Raw genomic sequence first — 17823 nt, 5'->3', positions numbered from 1 at the left:
TGACGTAATACTGGCCTGACAAGGAGTGTGTACATCTCCTTGGGTCTTGGTGGGAACATCAAGGGCAGCTGTTTGTTGAACTTGACTCTGAATCTAGGTAAACCTGAAGAATGGCCTCCTAGGCTGCCTCTGCTGCTTGCTAGAGTGTTCCTAGCCCAAGACCATGCTTTTTAAAATCTGTCTTCTGGGTGGCTTTCACTGTTGACTTTTATTCACTTTTTGGAGGCAGGACTCTCATGAACATCCCAAGTATGCACACGGAGGGCAGAGGAAAACTGACAGCTACTGGTTCTCTCTTTCTTCCATGCGGTCCCTGGGAATTGAGCTCAGATTATCGGCTATCTCTGACACTGTTTAACCTCACCAGCTTTATAGAGACAGAATTATTATCTACATGGTTCTGTGGTCTACTCTGAAGTCTCATGGTCAGACTTACAGTGAGACTTTTAAAATGCTTAGTGGGCAGGAGTAGCCTGACTGACTTAAGTGATCCCTTTGTAGACATCTTGTCACTGTGCTATACAGCAGGGGATTGACGGGCAGTCTGGCTGCTAAACTTGGCCTGTGCCTCTTGGCCTTGATGGCATAACTGATTTTCATGTGCTCTTGTGTCCTTTATGGTAAATGGAGAGAAGGACACCTTGTGCTGTAGCATTGCTCTGAAGGTGGTACCCTGGGAGCAGGACTAATGGAATTATATCGCCAGTGTCTCCTGGTGGGTGGGGAGTCAAGAAACTAATGTAACGATTGATTCCCAGGATGGACCAGTCGTACTCAGTTCGAGGAAACTTGGGCCACCCTCCTTGGTGTCCTGGTGACTCAGCCCCTGGTGATGGAACAGGAAGAGAGCCCACCAGAGGTGAGACTTCCGTAACTGGGGGGTTGTAACTGTGACAGCTGCTGACTGTGGTTTGAGACGGGAAAACAGACAGATCGTATGCCAGCTAATCCTCCAGAGTAAAGGCCAACCCCGTGAGAGGCTTGGAGAGAGGCTCCCATAGCTAGGTTGTGTCTCTCACTATGATACATGCCACTGAGTGACCAGTGAGCTGGTTCTCGGTACTGCTCGTTCTACTCATGTATCTCGCTCTGAAAGAAAGTCACTGAACTAAAACAAGAAAGGCAGTGAAAATAAGCCATGCACGTGTACCTGTTTCGTTGTTTTTGTTTTCAATTCTTAGAGGTTTTGTTTTGTTAGCTTAATGCTAATGTGCACCATGCTAATATGACAGGAATAATCACCATATCCTTGTAAAATGAGTGAGGTTCTGGGTGTTAAAATACTGAGCTATAAGCCCTTGATTCTAGGAGATGTGTAATAAACTGTAGAGACAAAAATAAGAGGGAGAATCTGTATAGGTCATGGATCATCAACATTATCTTCAAATGCATCCGTAACTGCGGGGCCGCCATAGGCAGTGTTCTAAAATGACAGTAGAATTTAAGAGCAATTTCTCCAAGGTAAATTTCTATTTGGGGTTCTATGCCAAACATTTGGATACTTCAGGTTTGCTCCAGGGTCCAGGTATATAGGTGTAACCAGTGCCCAGCAAGCTGGACTTAAGACCCTGGCTGTGGGAAGCCATAGCACTTAAGTGATCTGGTCTTCCTGTATGAGGCCATGTAGCCTATGGACACTGTGTGAAGTAGAGGCAGAATGAGTAGTTGGCATCTTCTTACCATGCTGTCAATGTGTGGGCTGTTCCTCCAGGAAGACACCGAAAGGACCCAGATCCATGTCCTGGCTGTGCAGGCCATCACCTCTCTAGTGCTCAGTGCAATGACTGTGCCTGTGGCTGGCAATCCGGCTATAAGCTGCTTGGAGCAACAACCCCGAAACAAGCCACTGAAGGCTCTCGACACCAGGTTGGCCTGAGTTCGTATGTGGGCCAATGCAGAGAATGGTGAGGTAGCCCACTTCCCCAGCCCTCTCCTTTGTCATAAGAGGCAGTGTAACAGTTCTTACTGGTTCTTTTAGAGCTGTTACTTCTGTGTCTGTGGCCCTGCCCTCAGATACAGATCCAAAAGTGATTCTTGCCAACAGTGACAACTGAGAATTTAGTCTGAAATGATATGGGCTTAACTGGGTGTTCAGGTGCAGGCTTGTGAGTCAAGAATCCGTACCTGCTGGAGGGTTTGTTTTTTGTTACACCAGCTGCTTCAGGCAAGTGAAAGAGAATCCTGGTGGGTTTCACTTCTGTGATGTTTGAAGGAAGCAAACATGTTTTTTCCCTTGGTTCTGAATTTTAGATTTGGAAGAAAATTGAGCATGATCAGAGGGATTGTAGAACAAGAAATCCAAGAGATGGTTTCCCAGAGAGAGAACACTGCCACTCACCATTCTCATCAGGCATGGGATCCTGTCCCTTCTCTGTTACCAGCTACTACAGGTACAGGAAGAAGCTAGAACAAGAGTGTGGCTGACATTCTTGCTGTGCTGAGTGCGTTGCCCCACTCACAAGTCTCATGCTTCTCCTAGCTCTCCGTGCACACCAGGGTGTATAGCCTCTCTTAAATGAAGAGATTTCATAGGTTCTTTCCTTTCCATTGTGTGCACCAATTCTGCACAGGTATTGTGTTTCCTAAGGACATCTTCATACAAGCACATAATGTATATTGAATGAGCCACCCCCAAACCCTAACCACTTCCTTTGCCCACCTTCCCTTCCCTCCCTTTGCTGTCCCCACTTTGTTACTGTCGGACAGACTGCTTCAGTCTCGTAATTACTAAATTCTTCCTGGAACTGTTTGTTGTTGTAAATTTAAGTACCTTGAAGACTTTATTTGGGAACATTTGTGTATGGAAATGCAGTGTGTCATATATCCCAAAATGGTTTTGACAACATTGAATTAAACATAGCACTGAGACTTTAAATAGTCATAGGCTTAGACCTGGAGGTTGGATCAGAAATGGACCTAGGCCAGTAGGGTGGGTGAGAAATGGCATACTTGCTCTGGAAAGTCTTGAGAGAGGTGTGGATAGATGGCTATAGCAGCTCAGAGTGCAGATCTGGGGAAGGCAGTAGAGTGCCTTGGGAGAGGATCCATTGGAGTTAGCTTGAGGCAGCCATAGAAGAAGAAATAGTCTAGTTTGCCCACTAGGCCTGACAGCTCAACAGGTTGCAAACAGACAGTACTCCAGGACTGCTGCTTTTGCATAGCTGGTGTATCCTGCCTATGGTGAGGACACCTAGATTGAACAAACATCTGTCCAGGCAGGAGCAGGGTCTCATGCAGTGCTGTGCTGATGTTTTGTAGGTGCTCTCATCAGCCATGACAAATTGCTGCTGCAGATCAACTCAGAGCGGGAGCCAGGCAACATGAGCTACAAGCTGGGCCAGGTAGGTCAATTTTACCAATCCACTCCCTTCTATAAGGACTGTAGGCTGAAATTATAGTCACCTTGAGCTTGAGCCTCAGACTTGAGCCACATACCATTCAGAGAAAAGTATTTACATACTTTATTCTAGATTTTAATGTATTTTGCATATAAGCATACAGATATTTATAAAATAGTGGGATGATGTGAGACAGGAGAGAGCCAAGAAGCATGAAAGGTCAGAGAGGAGAGAATGGAGTCAGCTGAGAGCTGTCAGACAAGATGCACTACTAAAAGCTTGCTAGCTGCTGGCTCAGAGGACAGCTAGGTGTACAACTCAGCAGGCAGTCCAACAGTACACATCATTCAGAACAAGAGGGGTAGTGGACAGCTGCTGACTTCAGGGGTCAGGGAGCTATAGCTGCCTTTCTAGACAAACTCTCTTCTGTGCCTTCGCACCTTTACAGAGAAATTCCACCCTAAGGTAAGTCATAGTGATGGTTAGAATGTGATGTGCTTTTGGTGCAGTGTTTCTGAAGATGAGGTGTTAAGTAAAATGCCCAGGGCTCCTGGGTACATGATCATATTCTAGTTTCCATGTCCCTGTGGTCACATTGTCCCTTATGGCTGTGCTGCACTCATCTGTTTCCTTCAGTACTTGAGGCCAGCTCCAATGTCTACAACCTGAAATAGTAGGACTGTGTGGGACCAAAGTATAGGTGTAGCCCTGCCCTCCTGGGATACCTGCCAGTTATTACAAACTACTGGGCTGGGTGTGGAGAACTCTGGCATCTAGAATTTGTTCACAGCTCACAGCTTGCCCTCACTGAAGGCATCTGTGAGCTCGGGTCTCTTGACTGCCTTACACCTTCCTAAAACAAACACATCTCCTTCTGCATCCTTGGAGAAATTTCTGTAACCAATCAGCCTAGAAAAGCAGGGTCTATTATTGGAAACCACAAATGAGTGGGGCCAGGTTTATAAAATTTATCTATGGGCCCCTTTCTCCAGGGTGTGGTCAGCAGTCACTTAGGAGCAATAGTGTCACTCTTTGGTGTTGCTTACTTCATACCCTCTCCAGACACCTGCTCAAGCTTTGAATAAGGTCAGAGTTTTTCAGTCATCAGTTAGAACCTTTGCCTTACTACCCAGGGGTTCCACTGATAGTAACATATAGGTCTGAATGGATCGTTACAGTGGCCATATTTGCTCAGACCAGGAGGCTGGATTATACCTACCTAAGGTCTTTAACTATGTACCTGCTTCTATGACAGGTGTCCATACACTCTGTGTGGCTGGGGAACAACATCACACCCCTGAGAGAGGAGGAATGGGATGAAGAGGAGGAGGAAGAAGCTGATGTCCCTGCACCAACGTCACCACCAACGTCTCCAGTCAATTCCAGGTTTGTTGGCTTTATTTTTTTAATAAGGAATTTGAAATTTCTTTTCAGTCACTTATTTGGAGTCCTTCTTGAGGCTAACCTCTGTATGGGGAAAATCTCCATGTTTCACACTCTGCAGAAAACACCGTGCTGGGGTTGATATTCACTCCTGTTCGCAGTTTCTGCTTGAATTGTACAGCCGCTGGATCCTGCCTTCCAGTGCAGCCAGAAGGACCCCTGTCATCCTGATCAGTGAAGTGGTTCGATCTGTAAGTTTGCTTTTCCCTCACCAAGAGGCATCTGCACCATGCACACACATGCACGTGCACACACACAAACACACTCATGCATATTCATGCATGCACACACAAATACATGCCACAGACACATCACACAAACTTCACAGCACATATGTGAACCATTTAGCATATACATAAATACACACATGTGCCATGCATTCACCAGATATACACAGACACATACACAAACATATACAAATAAACAGGCACAGCACACATAGATACACACACATGCACACCTCATCTCTAATGTCTCAGAACCTGTAAAGGAATTCCTGCAGGCCTCTCAGGTATGGAGGGACATAATGTTTGAAGTTGATGATAAGACAGATTTTTTTTTTTCAGATCCAGAGCAGGTAAATGCTCTCAAATGTAACACCAGTTTATGGTATGCCTTCCAAAGACCCATTGTGTCTCTGTCTCTTCCAGAGTGGTGACAAACAGCTGTGTGCCCCTGAACTTACTCTTCTGAGCCAAACCTCTGTAAGAAGCACTGGTTCAGAAGAGTAATGTCAGATAAGTAATCTCACAGCACTTCCGTTCTCTCGTGTTGCCAACAGCCCCACACAAAGGGTGGTGAGTGGCATCTTTTAGTGTTGTCAGGGCTGGATCAAAACGCTCTAAAATACTAACTTGGTCTTCTGAGAAGGGACAGTGGGAACTGAAGAACGTAGTAGTTAAGAGAGCACCAGCTGCTTTTCTGAAAGTCCAGGATCTGTTTTCAGAACCTACACAGGGCCTCACAATTTAGACTCCAGGTGTAATTCTTGTTCTGATTTTCCATGTCTCCAGCTTCTTGTGGTGTCAGACTTATTCACTGAACGTACCCAGTTTGAAATGATGTATCTGACGCTGACAGAACTACGGAAAGTGCACCCTTCAGAAGATGAGATCCTCATTCAATACCTGGTGCCTGCCACCTGTAAGGCAGCTGCCGTCCTTGGAATGGTGAGTGAGGGCAGTGCAGAGGCTGCCCCCATTGATGCCACTTAGGACTGCACTGCTTTAGTCAAATGTGCCACATACATCTGCATAGTTCAAAGACCTGTCCCAAGCCAAGGTTCCTGGCACATGTGGACCAAGGCTCTGGTCAGCCAAAAGAATTGGGTGCCTGTTGGCACTGTACCTACAGAGGACTGTGTTGTGGTGAGCATGGCTGGAGCACTTGTCCCCCTTGGCATGTCTGTTAACAGTGAGTGCCTCTCAAGGACAGAAGGTGTGGTGTCACTCTGACAGCACAGATAGTGGAACTGGGTCTTACTTCTTCTGCCAGTCAGTCATGTGGCAGCCCCTCTTCATTCCTCTGTGGGATCTAGATCCTACTGTACTACTCAGCCTGCAGTCTTTCCTGGTGACCTTTTTGTCACAGCAACCTTGTATTTCCCCTTTGGGAAATGTAGATTTTTATCATGATTGTCTTGTCCAGTTGTGCTGCTGTCAAAAAACATCTTAGGGTAACTTATAAACAACAGATATGAACTGCTTATGGTTCTCAGGACTGGGAAGGTCAAATCAAGGTGCTCTGGGAATGCCTGATGTGCACCTCATACCTGGCTTCTCCAGGTCATCAGCATTCCCCATTATTCTGCTGCTGATTTTTCAGAATTTAGCTAGTACTACTTGTTTGTCTTTCCTATATACATATTATTAGGTGGTTCTCAGAACATACGTCAGACACACACATGAAAACAATTACCCATGGGTTCTGCCTCTTGTTGGAGCATATTGGAGGACAACAGCACTTAGGAAAGGAGAGGGACTCTGGGGTTGACGTGGACACTTTCGTCCTGTCACATGCTGTTAAAGTGTTACCGTGTATCATTAAATGTTAAAAATTATCATGTTTTTAATCTCTGTTGCCTGGGGTCCAGTTTTGTGATAACAGCAGAAACTGTTCAAGGGCTGGAAAGATGGCTCAGTGGTTAAGAGCACTTGGTTCTCTTATAGAATATCTGAGTTCTTTCTTAGCATTCACATCGCCAAGCTTATAACCAACACCCTCCTCTGACCTCTACAGGTTTCTATAGTTCACATGCATATTTACCGTGTATGTATATATACATACACATATACCACATATAAAAATAAAGAAATTTTAATAAAGAAAGAGACTTACTTGTTCACTAGACACATGGGTGGCTGCCATGTGTGAAGTAGTTGGAACTGATGGCAGGAGTGGTGTGGAAGAGCCTGCTGGAGCCCGTTCACCATGGGTCACACGTGCCACATCCTCTCTTGTTAATCAGACAGTGCTGTCTGATGCCATCTCTTACCTACCTGTCTAACGCTGTGAGTCTCTCAAAGCACAAGCACCCAGATCATGGCACAGCACAGTTCCCACCTCTCCTTACTGCGCTGCTGTAGGATCTGTCGTCACTGAACCTAGAGGCTAGAACAGGTATACAGTATGGGTGGCCATAGCACCATCCAGAGACCAGGAACAATGAGCACTTAGTCCCCCTGTGTGAGCACACTCTTCAAAGCAGCATCCTCTGGGTGTTGTCAGGACTATGTCCTTGTGTGAGGTCCATTTTCCGTCTTGGGGTGGCTTCAGTGGCTTAACTTTCCTTGTAACTGTGGTTTTGTACTCAGGCCCAAGTTCCTCAGGCAAAATGTAAATCAAATGCATCAGGCAAATAATGGTCATTTTTAAAAAATGGCCCCAAGGCAGAGTGGCAAATGGCTCCAGTTCCCAGCTCTGTACACAGGCAGCTGAGCTTGAAGGCAATTGTCTTCTGAGAGGCTTTCCGCCTGTCTTGTGCTGCTACGGACAGTGCGGCATTGCTTTTCCTGGGCAAACCTGAACAAGGGGCTGTTTACCTCAGATAGGTCATTGATGATCCAAGTCCAGCCTGTGAATCATTGTATTTATTGATGGCTTACTTATTGGAGCCTAGGGGCCCCCAAAATAGCTACATACTAAAAAATGTTATCATAGCATGGGTAATGATACCCCAAAAGCTATATAAATGGAGTCATAGCACCCTTCTTCTTCGTGCAAGCTTTTTCTAAGACCAAGTGCAGCAGGGACAGGATCGTGTGCAGCATTCTGAGGTTTGGGTTTCACTTGTTGGCTGTGAGGGAACATTAAAAGCCTATGCTTATGAGAGTCTGGAATACAGGTAATCAGAGCTCCTCTGATTCCAATATGGTATGACCATGTCATGTCCAGAGGACAGTGTTCCACAGCGTGCATCAAACTGTCACTTTTCTTTGCCCATTGTTAGATCTGCAGCTTTCAACAACATATCCTGGTGTTATGCTTGCAGAAGTGTAGTCAGAGCCCTAGGTTGTATTGTCCTCAGGAAGAACTCACATCTCAATGGGGTTACCCTGGGAAGGGGGATGAGAAGGAAGTAACTGGCAAAAATTATTAACCCTCTTTAGCCTGACACCATCAGATTAGGGCTAGATGACCAGAAAGCCTCTTACATCATGAAACCAAATGAGTCCTCAGCCACCCTTTCCTGGGGTGGGGCACGGTCAGACAATGAAATGCTGCCCCTAGATTGCATAACACAACCACAGTCTTCAGTGTTGAAAGAGTCATATGTCAAGGTGTGTGCACCTACATTTAGAATACCTAGTGGAAGTGATACCATGTTAGTCCAGGTTAGCACAAATTAATGTCAGGAGCTTCACAACCTCCAACAAGCTTTTGCTAGGAGGAACCAGACTAAGATTTATCACAGTGAAGAGATGTGAGGGAAAAATCACATAAAGTGTAAAAAACCAGGTGTGAACACTGTTCCTGAATAGTCATACAAAACACAAATCATTCATCCACTAGATAAACAAGGAGCAGACAACATATATGAGATGTTCCTACAGAACTCAGAATCCAGGGTTGTCAGAAATAGCAGGTTACAGGAACACCCTCTGCCCACCATGTACCACAGCTCTAAAAGGGAAAGCAAGTGTGGGCACAAATCACATTTTTTTCATAAGGTAAACCCTCTCTCAACTTGAGGTTTTTAGGTGGGGTCAGCACTGTACAGCAGCCTCTCCTGGGTGAATTTCAGCCACTGTGTGGACTCTGCTATGTGCTCTTTCAACTTGAGTCAGCCATTAGTCTGCCTCCAACAGCTCATGTCTGTGCTTGTATCCAGGACAAAACTGTGGCAGAGCCAGTCAGCCGCCTACTGGAGAGCACGCTCAGGAGCAGCCACCTGCCCAGCCAGATCGGAGCCCTGCATGGCATCCTCTATGTGTTGGAGTGTGACCTCTTGGATGACACTGTAAAGCAGCTCATTCCAGTTGTTAGTGACTATCTGCTGTCCAACCTCAAAGGAATAGCCCAGTGAGTGGGACTGGCTGGGTGGGCTACTGGCTTTGGGTCTTAACAAAAACATCAAAAATAAAAGTCTCCTATTTGACTTTTAGAGTGTATGCCAGAGCAGGCTTGGTAATAATTGCATATAACCCTGCATTTGAGAAACTAAGGCAGGAAAATTGACATAAGCTTGAAAGCAGCCAGGGCTACAGATGAGATCCTGTCCCAAAATTAATAACAAAGTATGTGCCAGGTCCTGGTAAGTGTCAAGCATAAAACCCAGGAGAGTACCTTTTTAGGAAGTAGTAGCTATGAGACACAAGGACACAAATGTACATCAGGTGTTTTCTTAGATTTCTCTAGCAAGATGAAAAGTTCTACCTCTGCATTGCTCTCCCCTGGCACTTAGCACACTGCTGTGGGCAGCAACCTTATCCCCTGCTGCCAGAGTAAGCCTCCTCTTTAGTTTCTGATCAGTGCCCTGTTTCCTGCTAGGCTCTTTTTCCCTGCTCTGATCTCCCACCTCCCCCTAAAGACAGTTCACATGCAACTGTACCTGGATGTGTTGCTGACAGATGAACAGAAGTGCATTTTCAGGGCCCAACGTGCAGTGACAAGTTGAACTGGAACAGAGACAGTGGCCTGTGGCCCTTCCTTCCTTGTAGTCCGTGGCTGAACAGTAACCTACTGTGTACAGGGTGGGCAAACAGCCACCCACTGCCCCTGTGATCGCAGATCCTGGCCTGGAGCAGATTTGGACAGGTTTTGTGAAAGCACAATCTGTGCTAAGGAATGAAGAGGGCACAGAGGACTGGGGACAGGTAGGAGGAGCTTAAAGTCCAAGTCAGATAATCACATAGATCTTGCTCAGTGCTTTGGGAGGGTCCTATACAAAACAGTGGCCAGTTCCTAGGAGCGACAGTATCATTTGAAGAAATCTGAAAGGGTAGAAGAGATGGAGTGTGACTACTGCCTTTGGGCACACAGATACCAACTAGAGATCCCATGAGTTAGAGTGTTACAAGTTAGCATGTGCGTGGAGCACACAGATACCCTGAAGAAGAACATGAAGAATGTGCAGGGAGAGTGAAGTGTCCTGTGGACAGGTACAGAATTGGAGATGGCATGCTTAGCTGAAGCCATGCAGCTCTGGAGACTGTGTGATCACTAGGCCAGCCAGGTGAAAAGGCCTGGAGAAGCCAACATAACCCAGGGCTCTGTACTCAATAGATAGCTAATGCTCTAAAACTGTCCCCTCTGCAGACAGGTGGGGGCTGCTGTATGTGACTGGGTCTGATTACTGTCTCCCATTCCTAGCTGTGTGAACATTCACAGCCAGCAGCATGTGCTGGTGATGTGTGCCACTGCATTCTACCTGATGGAAAACTACCCCCTGGATGTGGGACCAGAATTTTCAGCATCTGTGATACAGGTGAGAGGGCTCTCGCTGGGCTTTATTGAACAGGTTACCTTACAGACTATACCGTGGGTTATTGTGCTTTTGGGGAAAATAAGAATAAGCCTTTCTTCTTGTCTAGATGTGTGGAGTAATGCTGTCTGGAAGTGAGGAGTCCACCCCCTCCATCATTTACCACTGTGCCCTCCGAGGTCTGGAACGGCTCCTGCTGTCTGAGCAGCTCTCTCGGCTAGACACAGAGTCCTTGGTCAAGCTAAGTGTGGACAGAGTGAATGTACAAAGCCCACACAGGGCCATGGCAGCCCTAGGCCTGATGCTCACCTGCATGTATACAGGTGAGTGAGTTGTAAGGGTCATAGACTCACCCAGAGATACAAGCCAGGCCTCATAGTGTGGCAGCCTTAGTGTGACCCTAAGACAGCCTTGTCACCTTTCCAGAAATTTAGGGCCCATGGCAAGAGCAGCTCACATGATACCACCAAGTATAGGCATCAGAGCTACCTCTGGCCACAGCATCCCTGAGAGTTAGAAGAAAGTTGGGCTGGGTCCTGCCTTGCTAGGGGCTGTAATCACCTGCTTTTGAGGGATCTCTGCTTATCTGGTAAAGTCCTGTATGAGCCACTGAGTGCACATTTCAAAACTCTCGGGTTTCAATCCTGTAGTCTACTTAGTGTTTCTGTTTCAGGAAAGGAAAAGGCCAGTCCAGGCAGAGCTTCTGACCCCAGCCCTGCTACACCTGACAGCGAGTCTGTGATCGTGGCTATGGAGCGAGTGTCTGTGCTCTTTGATAGGTAAGAGATGGAGCAACACTGGACCTCTAGCCTCCGTAGTCATTGACTGCCCTAGAGCCAGATCCAGAGCAGTTTCTTCTGTGTATTTGTTCATTCTCTTCAACTTTAAAGTGCGCCTTTGCCGCCATTTTCACTATGTATGCATAATAGACAGTAGTACTCTGGATATTAGGACATGCAACAGTGAAAAGTTTTGGAGCATTTTGATGTGGAGAATCTTTTCTATAATCTCACTACCCCACCTATTACTGCTGTTCCTTTACAGGGCTTTTCCACACTGCATTATTCTCCCCAGAGTGAGAAAGATCGCCCTGTGCAGATCAGTCAGAGCAGCAAAAGGACAGCCTGGGTGTCTTCTTTGGCTTTTAAAACTCATACCCTAATTGTGGTCTGAGCCCCACTTGGAACATCACTGTGCGTCAAGGGCCTCTGAGCCTTGGGCCGTGTTGGCTCTATGTGCAGGGTTGAGAGGCCAAGGGCCAGGGTGAGGCTCAGATCAGCTCCTCTCATTTCAGGATCCGCAAGGGATTTCCCTGTGAAGCCAGGGTCGTGGCAAGGATTCTGCCTCAGTTCCTAGATGACTTCTTTCCACCTCAGGATGTCATGAACAAAGTCATTGGAGAGTTTCTGTCCAACCAGCAGCCATACCCACAGTTCATGGCTACAGTAGTATATAAGGTGAGGATCTACTTGCCATATGGGGTAAGGACAGGGCTGGGGGATGAAGGGGTACTCAATCCCACACTTTCAGTAGGCCTGTCATCAGGGCTAGACTCATCTTTTAAGATGGGTGGAAGTTATGGCCCTGACCCTGTGCTCAGGGCTCTCTCCTCCCCAGGTTTTTCAGACTCTGCACAGTGCTGGGCAGTCATCCATGGTCCGGGACTGGGTCATGCTGTCCCTGTCCAACTTCACACAAAGAACTCCAGTTGCCATGGCTATGTGGAGCCTCTCCTGCTTCCTTGTCAGCGCATCTACCAGCCCGTGGGTTTCTGCAATGTATCCTTCCATGGGCTTTGGCCGGGTTTCAGTCTCCACCAGCCTTTCTTATCCTCTTAGCATCCAGTTCAGGTTTCACTGAATGTTTTGAAACTCTAAAGAACCCCACAGGTACCAAGGGGATGCTTACCCTACCCTAAAACATTGACAGGGACATGAAGCAGAAGGTCTAGCCATTTGTGAGCCAGGGCTGCCCAATGGGTGGGTTTGTGGCAGGAGGGAGAAGAGGGGAGCCCAAAGGAAGGCAGGGCAGCTCAGGCCGCCGCTGGCCCTGTGGCTGCCCCATCGTCTGGCATGCTCTATCCCTCTGAGGTTTTCTCAATGCTGTTTCTCATTAGCTCTCATCTTTACACTGTGGTCACCTCCTGGGGAAAGCTGTAAGTAAAGCTGCAGTTCCCGCCCTGACAGTGATGCCAGGAGTTCCTCTTTTGGCAGCCTCCTCCACAGTAAACACAAGTTACTGAGTAGCTAAGTTGTCTTGGGGGTGACCGTACAGCCTCACCCTAAGTACTGAGAAAACCTTGCAGGCAGGGTGCTAGCTCTGCCCTCCCTGCACTGGAGCAGTGTGAGCGGGAACACCAGCCACTAGCACTGTGTGGGGAGCACAGCCCAGGTAAGTGCTGTTTCGCAGAGCACTGGGAACCAGCACCCTGCTGCACTGCAGGGCTCCAACTTCCTGGGCTTCTCTGCCTACCCATCCCTGCCCTCCTGGGCAGATAGCAAGCTGCAGCTGGGAGAGGATTACAGGCAGCTGCTGCTGCTAATGTGGTCTAGGTTACCCTCTATTTTGGTTGCCCTCAGTCTTCCTGGGCCTCTTGGTGGACTTAGGAAGGGAACCGCTTGAGGAGGCTGTCCTTCCACGTTGCTCTCATTCCCCCTTAACTCTTCTACCAGCCTTCCACACGTTATCAGCAGGATGGGCAAACTGGAGCAGGTGGATGTGAACCTTTTCTGCCTGGTTGCCACAGACTTCTACAGACACCAGATAGAGGAGGAATTCGACCGCAGGGCTTTCCAGTCTGTGTTTGAGGTGGTGGCGGCACCAGGAAGTCCATACCACAGGCTGCTTGCTTGTTTGCAAAACGTTCACAAGGTCACCACCTGCTGAGAAGTACCTGTGGAACAAGAGGCTGAGAGGTGGCAGCTGCTGGGGCTAGAGCCTCCAGGCGCCTGCCCAAACTTCTGCTGGGGATGCCTTGGGCGTGCAGGCTTCCACTTGTGTCAAGTGGACAGCAGGCACTGGCAGGAGTGCTTTGCAATGAGGGCTATGCAGGGAACATGCACTATGTTGGGGTTGAGCCTGAGTCCTGGGTCCTGGCCTCACTGCAGCTGGTGGCAGTGCTAGGTTGACCAGGTGTTTGTCTTTTTCTTAGTGTTCCCCAGGCCATGGTCGCCAGGTTGCAGCTGCCCTGGTATGTGGAACAGAAGTCCTAGCTCTTGCCAGATGGTTCTGAGCCCTCCTGTCCCACTGGGCTGGAGAGCTCCCTCCCACATTTTCTCAGAAGGAGTACCTGCCACACCAGTGTCTGGGCACAAAATGAATGGTGTGTGGGGGTGGGAACTGGGGCTGCCAGGTGTCCAGCATCATTTTCCCTTTCTCTGTTTTCTTCTCAGGAGTTAAAATTTAATTATATCAGTAAAGAGATTAATTTTAATGTAACTCTTCCTATGCCCGTGTAAAGTGTGTGACTTGGCAAGGCCTGTGCTGCATGTGACAAAGTTTATGGTAGTGGATGGGCCTTCTGGCCACCGCTCCCTCTCCTGTAGCTACTCAGTCTAGTCGGGCAGGTCCCTCACATGTAGCCTCCCAACACCCTGTGGCACTTGCACTTCACATGGCTCTGTTTTCTTATGCATTCCATTTAACCAGCACACAGAGAGGTGTTGGTGTTGACTGCCCTGTGTGAGAATCCTACCTGTGGCCCGGCTGAGGAGACTGACTTCCACTTAGGGTTCTAAGAGGCTTGTCCTGCGGCAGTCACCCCTACCCCCACCCCAAGCATGACTGTCAAGCTGTCTGCTGGTCTCTCAGCCTGGGCACAGACAGCATCTGCTGGACCCAAAGAGGCTATCCAATAACTTCATCCCTGGTTATGGCTGACCTGGGCTGTAGCTGCCCAGACACCGGCTGGCCATTGTGGATGCTGTCTGTCCCTTTGTATCTTCTGCATGGTTGGGACCTGAGGAGTGCTGGTTTGATTACCCCAAAGGTGTCTCTGAACTATGGTTTGTTGGTTTGTCTCAGTTTTTCTTGGTCAAGGGAAAGCTTGGTGTCCTAGCAACAGTTGAGAATGGACCCAGAGCCTCTTTTGCCCCTTCCCATCTTGCCTTCTGTCAGACCATAGAGTATAGACCTATGCCTATCAGAGCCCAGGGAGGACTCAGTCTGACAAGATGAGGCACCAAAAAGAAGGTTCAGAATCAGGTCAGCCTATGGCCTCAGACAGCTTCCCATGCTGCTGGTCAGAGCCACCTCTTCTTTCCAAGGCCCAAGCCCAGAGTAGCCAGGACATGTTAATGAAAATGAGCCCTGGACATGGGCTGCCTTCATTCCTTGCTCTGTTTGCTGTTTGGCTATATGGCAGAGCAGGTTCTCTGCTGCTCTGCTAAGTCATGTCTATTTCCCAGCTGTAGAGTAGGGAGAGGAGTAATTTGGAGCTGTTTCTAGACTACACAGGAGGAAAAAACTTGCAGCCTATGATTAATTAGCTGTGCTTCAGTCCATGGATTCCTTTCTGGAGACCCTTGAATTTCCTTCTGTCTTCCCACATGACAATTGAAAGGCTGCTGGGATGCAGGGTTCCCTTCCAAACACAGGTTGTAGAGAGCCTCACACTTGTTCATTCTTTTCCTATCTGCCCTGGCAAAGGCCTCTGAAAGCCGGCCCAGCCCATCCTGGTGTCATGAGAACAGCAACGGTGGACATGGATCAGGTCTTTCAAGAGGACCTTAAGGGAAGCTACTGAATTTTAATGAAAGAAAGTCACCAATGCCCCTTTGCTGATTTGGGGCTTCTACTTGTTACCCTAGATTTCCCTCCTAGAAGTGCTTGGGGACCACATGAAAGTTCTCACAATGCTGCTCCCACACTCTGAGGTTGGTCCAACAGCTCTGAGATGAGCATGTGGCAGGCCTGATTATTCCTCATGTTAGATGTTCGTAGAAAAACTGGATATAAATTCTAGAGCCATTCGCCTGGGGATTATTATCAGTGACCTCAAGTCTAGTTGGCCTCTTATTCAGTGTGATCAGAAACAATTCTTAGTATGGGGCAAGAACAGCCTCTGCCACAAAGCTGTTGTCTGCTCATGGGTGCCACAACCTAGAAATGCCCCTGGGCACAGGCAGGTGTGCATTTGCCTGAATACACATACACACACACACACACACACACACACACACACACACACACACACACACACACACCTCTAAACATGCCTGTCCACTTTTTCTGGAAGCAGACTTTCCTTGCAACTGCTATATACAGAGCTTTGTGAGTCTAGTATCTGAGAATTTTTAAAAGAAATTTTAAAAGTCCCACTGGAGACATTGCTCCACCTGTCAAACTGCAAGAGGGACCAAAACTTTATCAAATTCCTTTTTAAAAAAAAATCTATGGATTTCCAAACTTTATTTTTAAAAAAAAAGTTATTTTGACTGAGGTTTTGGGGGTAGGAGTGGGATGTTGTCTCTGTTTTCCTGCTGGTACTGTCAGGAAAGATTTTAATAAAACCAGGGTAGAACTATTTGGCAATGCACTTAAGCATGTTTCTTCTCCAAAATGTGCCTCCCTCCCACTGATGGCCCCCTTGACATGTAGGTAGGTGACTTTGCCACTGCCAAGTGCCCTTTATCATTCTCCATGTTGTCCGCACGTGTACCCGTCAGGAGGGAAGAGCTAAGAGCGGAAGCAGCTCCCGCCCTGTAGAATGCAGTGCCAGGGAAGGGAACAACCCTAACCGGCGCCTGCCCTGGCAGGAAGTACCTCTCTGTGAGTGAGGCAGCTTTGCTTTCAGCTCATGGGACAGGTTTTATACAGCAATAGCTTGGCTCACAGCCACCTGGCAAAGAGTGCTGCCTCCCATTGTGGGCCTGCAGGATTAGTCTCCTTTTGCCACCCTACCTGTGAGCATCCTTCCCCACACAGTCTCCCTCCCTCCCTCAACTGAGCACTAGGATCATGGCTACTACCAGGGCAGGCATGAAGCTGTCTTCCAGGGATTGGTATGTGGGAGTAGAAGACCCTGAGAGCTGCTGAGGCTGGGTGGGGGCTCAGGATATCATGGTTTGGAAAAGAACTGTTCCTCAATGGGTCTGGAGCTTCCAGGAAAGAAGAGCCAATGCTGAGCAGTGTGATAACTAAAGGTGATATGAAGGTTCAGGTCCACCTTCCATGTGTGCTCGTCACACTCTAGAGCCATCACAGGAACTGCTCCCCTCAAGTGTCTCTGGAAAGCACCTTACACAAGCTGGCTGTAAGGTAATAGGTGGCTGAGACATATCTGCAGAGATTTGGCTGCATTCTAGGGGCTGTCCAGGCCTTGCTGCTGTATGCCATGGGTGTCACTGGGAACTAGGAGGGCTGTGATGGGTGTGCCCCGGAGCCCAGCCTAGACCTAGCTGTCCATTTCCAAGAGGAAGGACTGACATGAAATGTATATTTAAAATTTTTAAATTGCAGATATTGTACATTTGAATTAAAGAAGCAATTAAACCACTTGTTTCTGTTTGAAGCTTGCTTTACTTATGAGAACCTCCTTTGTGGCATTTGTGGAGAGCATCCTGCTTATCTCCATTGGGGCAACAATACTACCAGCAGCCATCTTGACACTGTAAAGGTCAGGAAACACCGGGTATGGAATGAGCCTGTGTGCCTGGGATTGGAACCAGGCCTAGGAGTATTCAGACTTGTTGAAGTGGTCTTCCTGTCTGGGAGATACGGTGTGCCAGGTTCTCATGATCATTGGCATTTTAAGCCTGTCGTGCGAGGTCCTAGATAGTGTTTCAGCTTCCACACATTGCTCCAGGGTCTTAGGGGGGTGGTGAGGCTCTGTCATACATCCTTGGAGTCTTTGCATACCCTCCACCAGCCCTTCTTTCTGGTCATGCTCCTGATACACATGGTGCCCCCTCTGATGACATGACTGGTCTTTCCGCCTTTGTCCTAGGCTGGCTGCTGTGTCTGCAACACCTACCCTGTCCTTTGTAGGTGGTAGATCCTTTTACTGTGTCTATGACATTGTTTATCTTACCAGGTCCCTTCTTTGGTATCTGGGTTAAGCCTGAAGTACATATGCTTTATCCCGCAATCTGCAGGAACAAGGCTGTTTAGGAAACACTT

General features: G+C 47.9%; 1 protein-coding gene across 1 annotated transcript in view; it reads left to right on the top strand.

The window, feature by feature from the left end:
* The window catches only part of HTT (huntingtin), a 138582-nt gene extending 121475 nt beyond the window's left edge, over positions 1-17107 (top strand). The window contains exons 54-67 of the mRNA XM_080932563.1: positions 759-859; positions 1712-1866; positions 2251-2390; positions 3259-3341; positions 4594-4724; positions 4843-4972; positions 5795-5950; positions 9112-9302; positions 10593-10707; positions 10814-11027; positions 11378-11483; positions 11999-12161; positions 12322-12482; positions 13377-17107. Coding sequence (XP_080788689.1) covers positions 759-859; positions 1712-1866; positions 2251-2390; positions 3259-3341; positions 4594-4724; positions 4843-4972; positions 5795-5950; positions 9112-9302; positions 10593-10707; positions 10814-11027; positions 11378-11483; positions 11999-12161; positions 12322-12482; positions 13377-13590 — 2060 coding nt within the window. The 3' untranslated portion in view covers positions 13591-17107. The remainder of the gene's footprint in view (positions 1-758; positions 860-1711; positions 1867-2250; positions 2391-3258; positions 3342-4593; positions 4725-4842; positions 4973-5794; positions 5951-9111; positions 9303-10592; positions 10708-10813; positions 11028-11377; positions 11484-11998; positions 12162-12321; positions 12483-13376) is intronic.
* The last annotated feature ends 716 nt before the right edge of the window (positions 17108-17823 follow it).

The sequence above is a fragment of the Micromys minutus genome (assembly GCF_963924665.1).
Source record: "Micromys minutus genome assembly, chromosome: 1".
NCBI classification, from domain to species: domain Eukaryota; kingdom Metazoa; phylum Chordata; class Mammalia; order Rodentia; family Muridae; genus Micromys; species Micromys minutus.
Note: the sequence above shows the minus strand (reverse complement) of the source record. Positions and strands in the feature narration are given on the sequence as shown.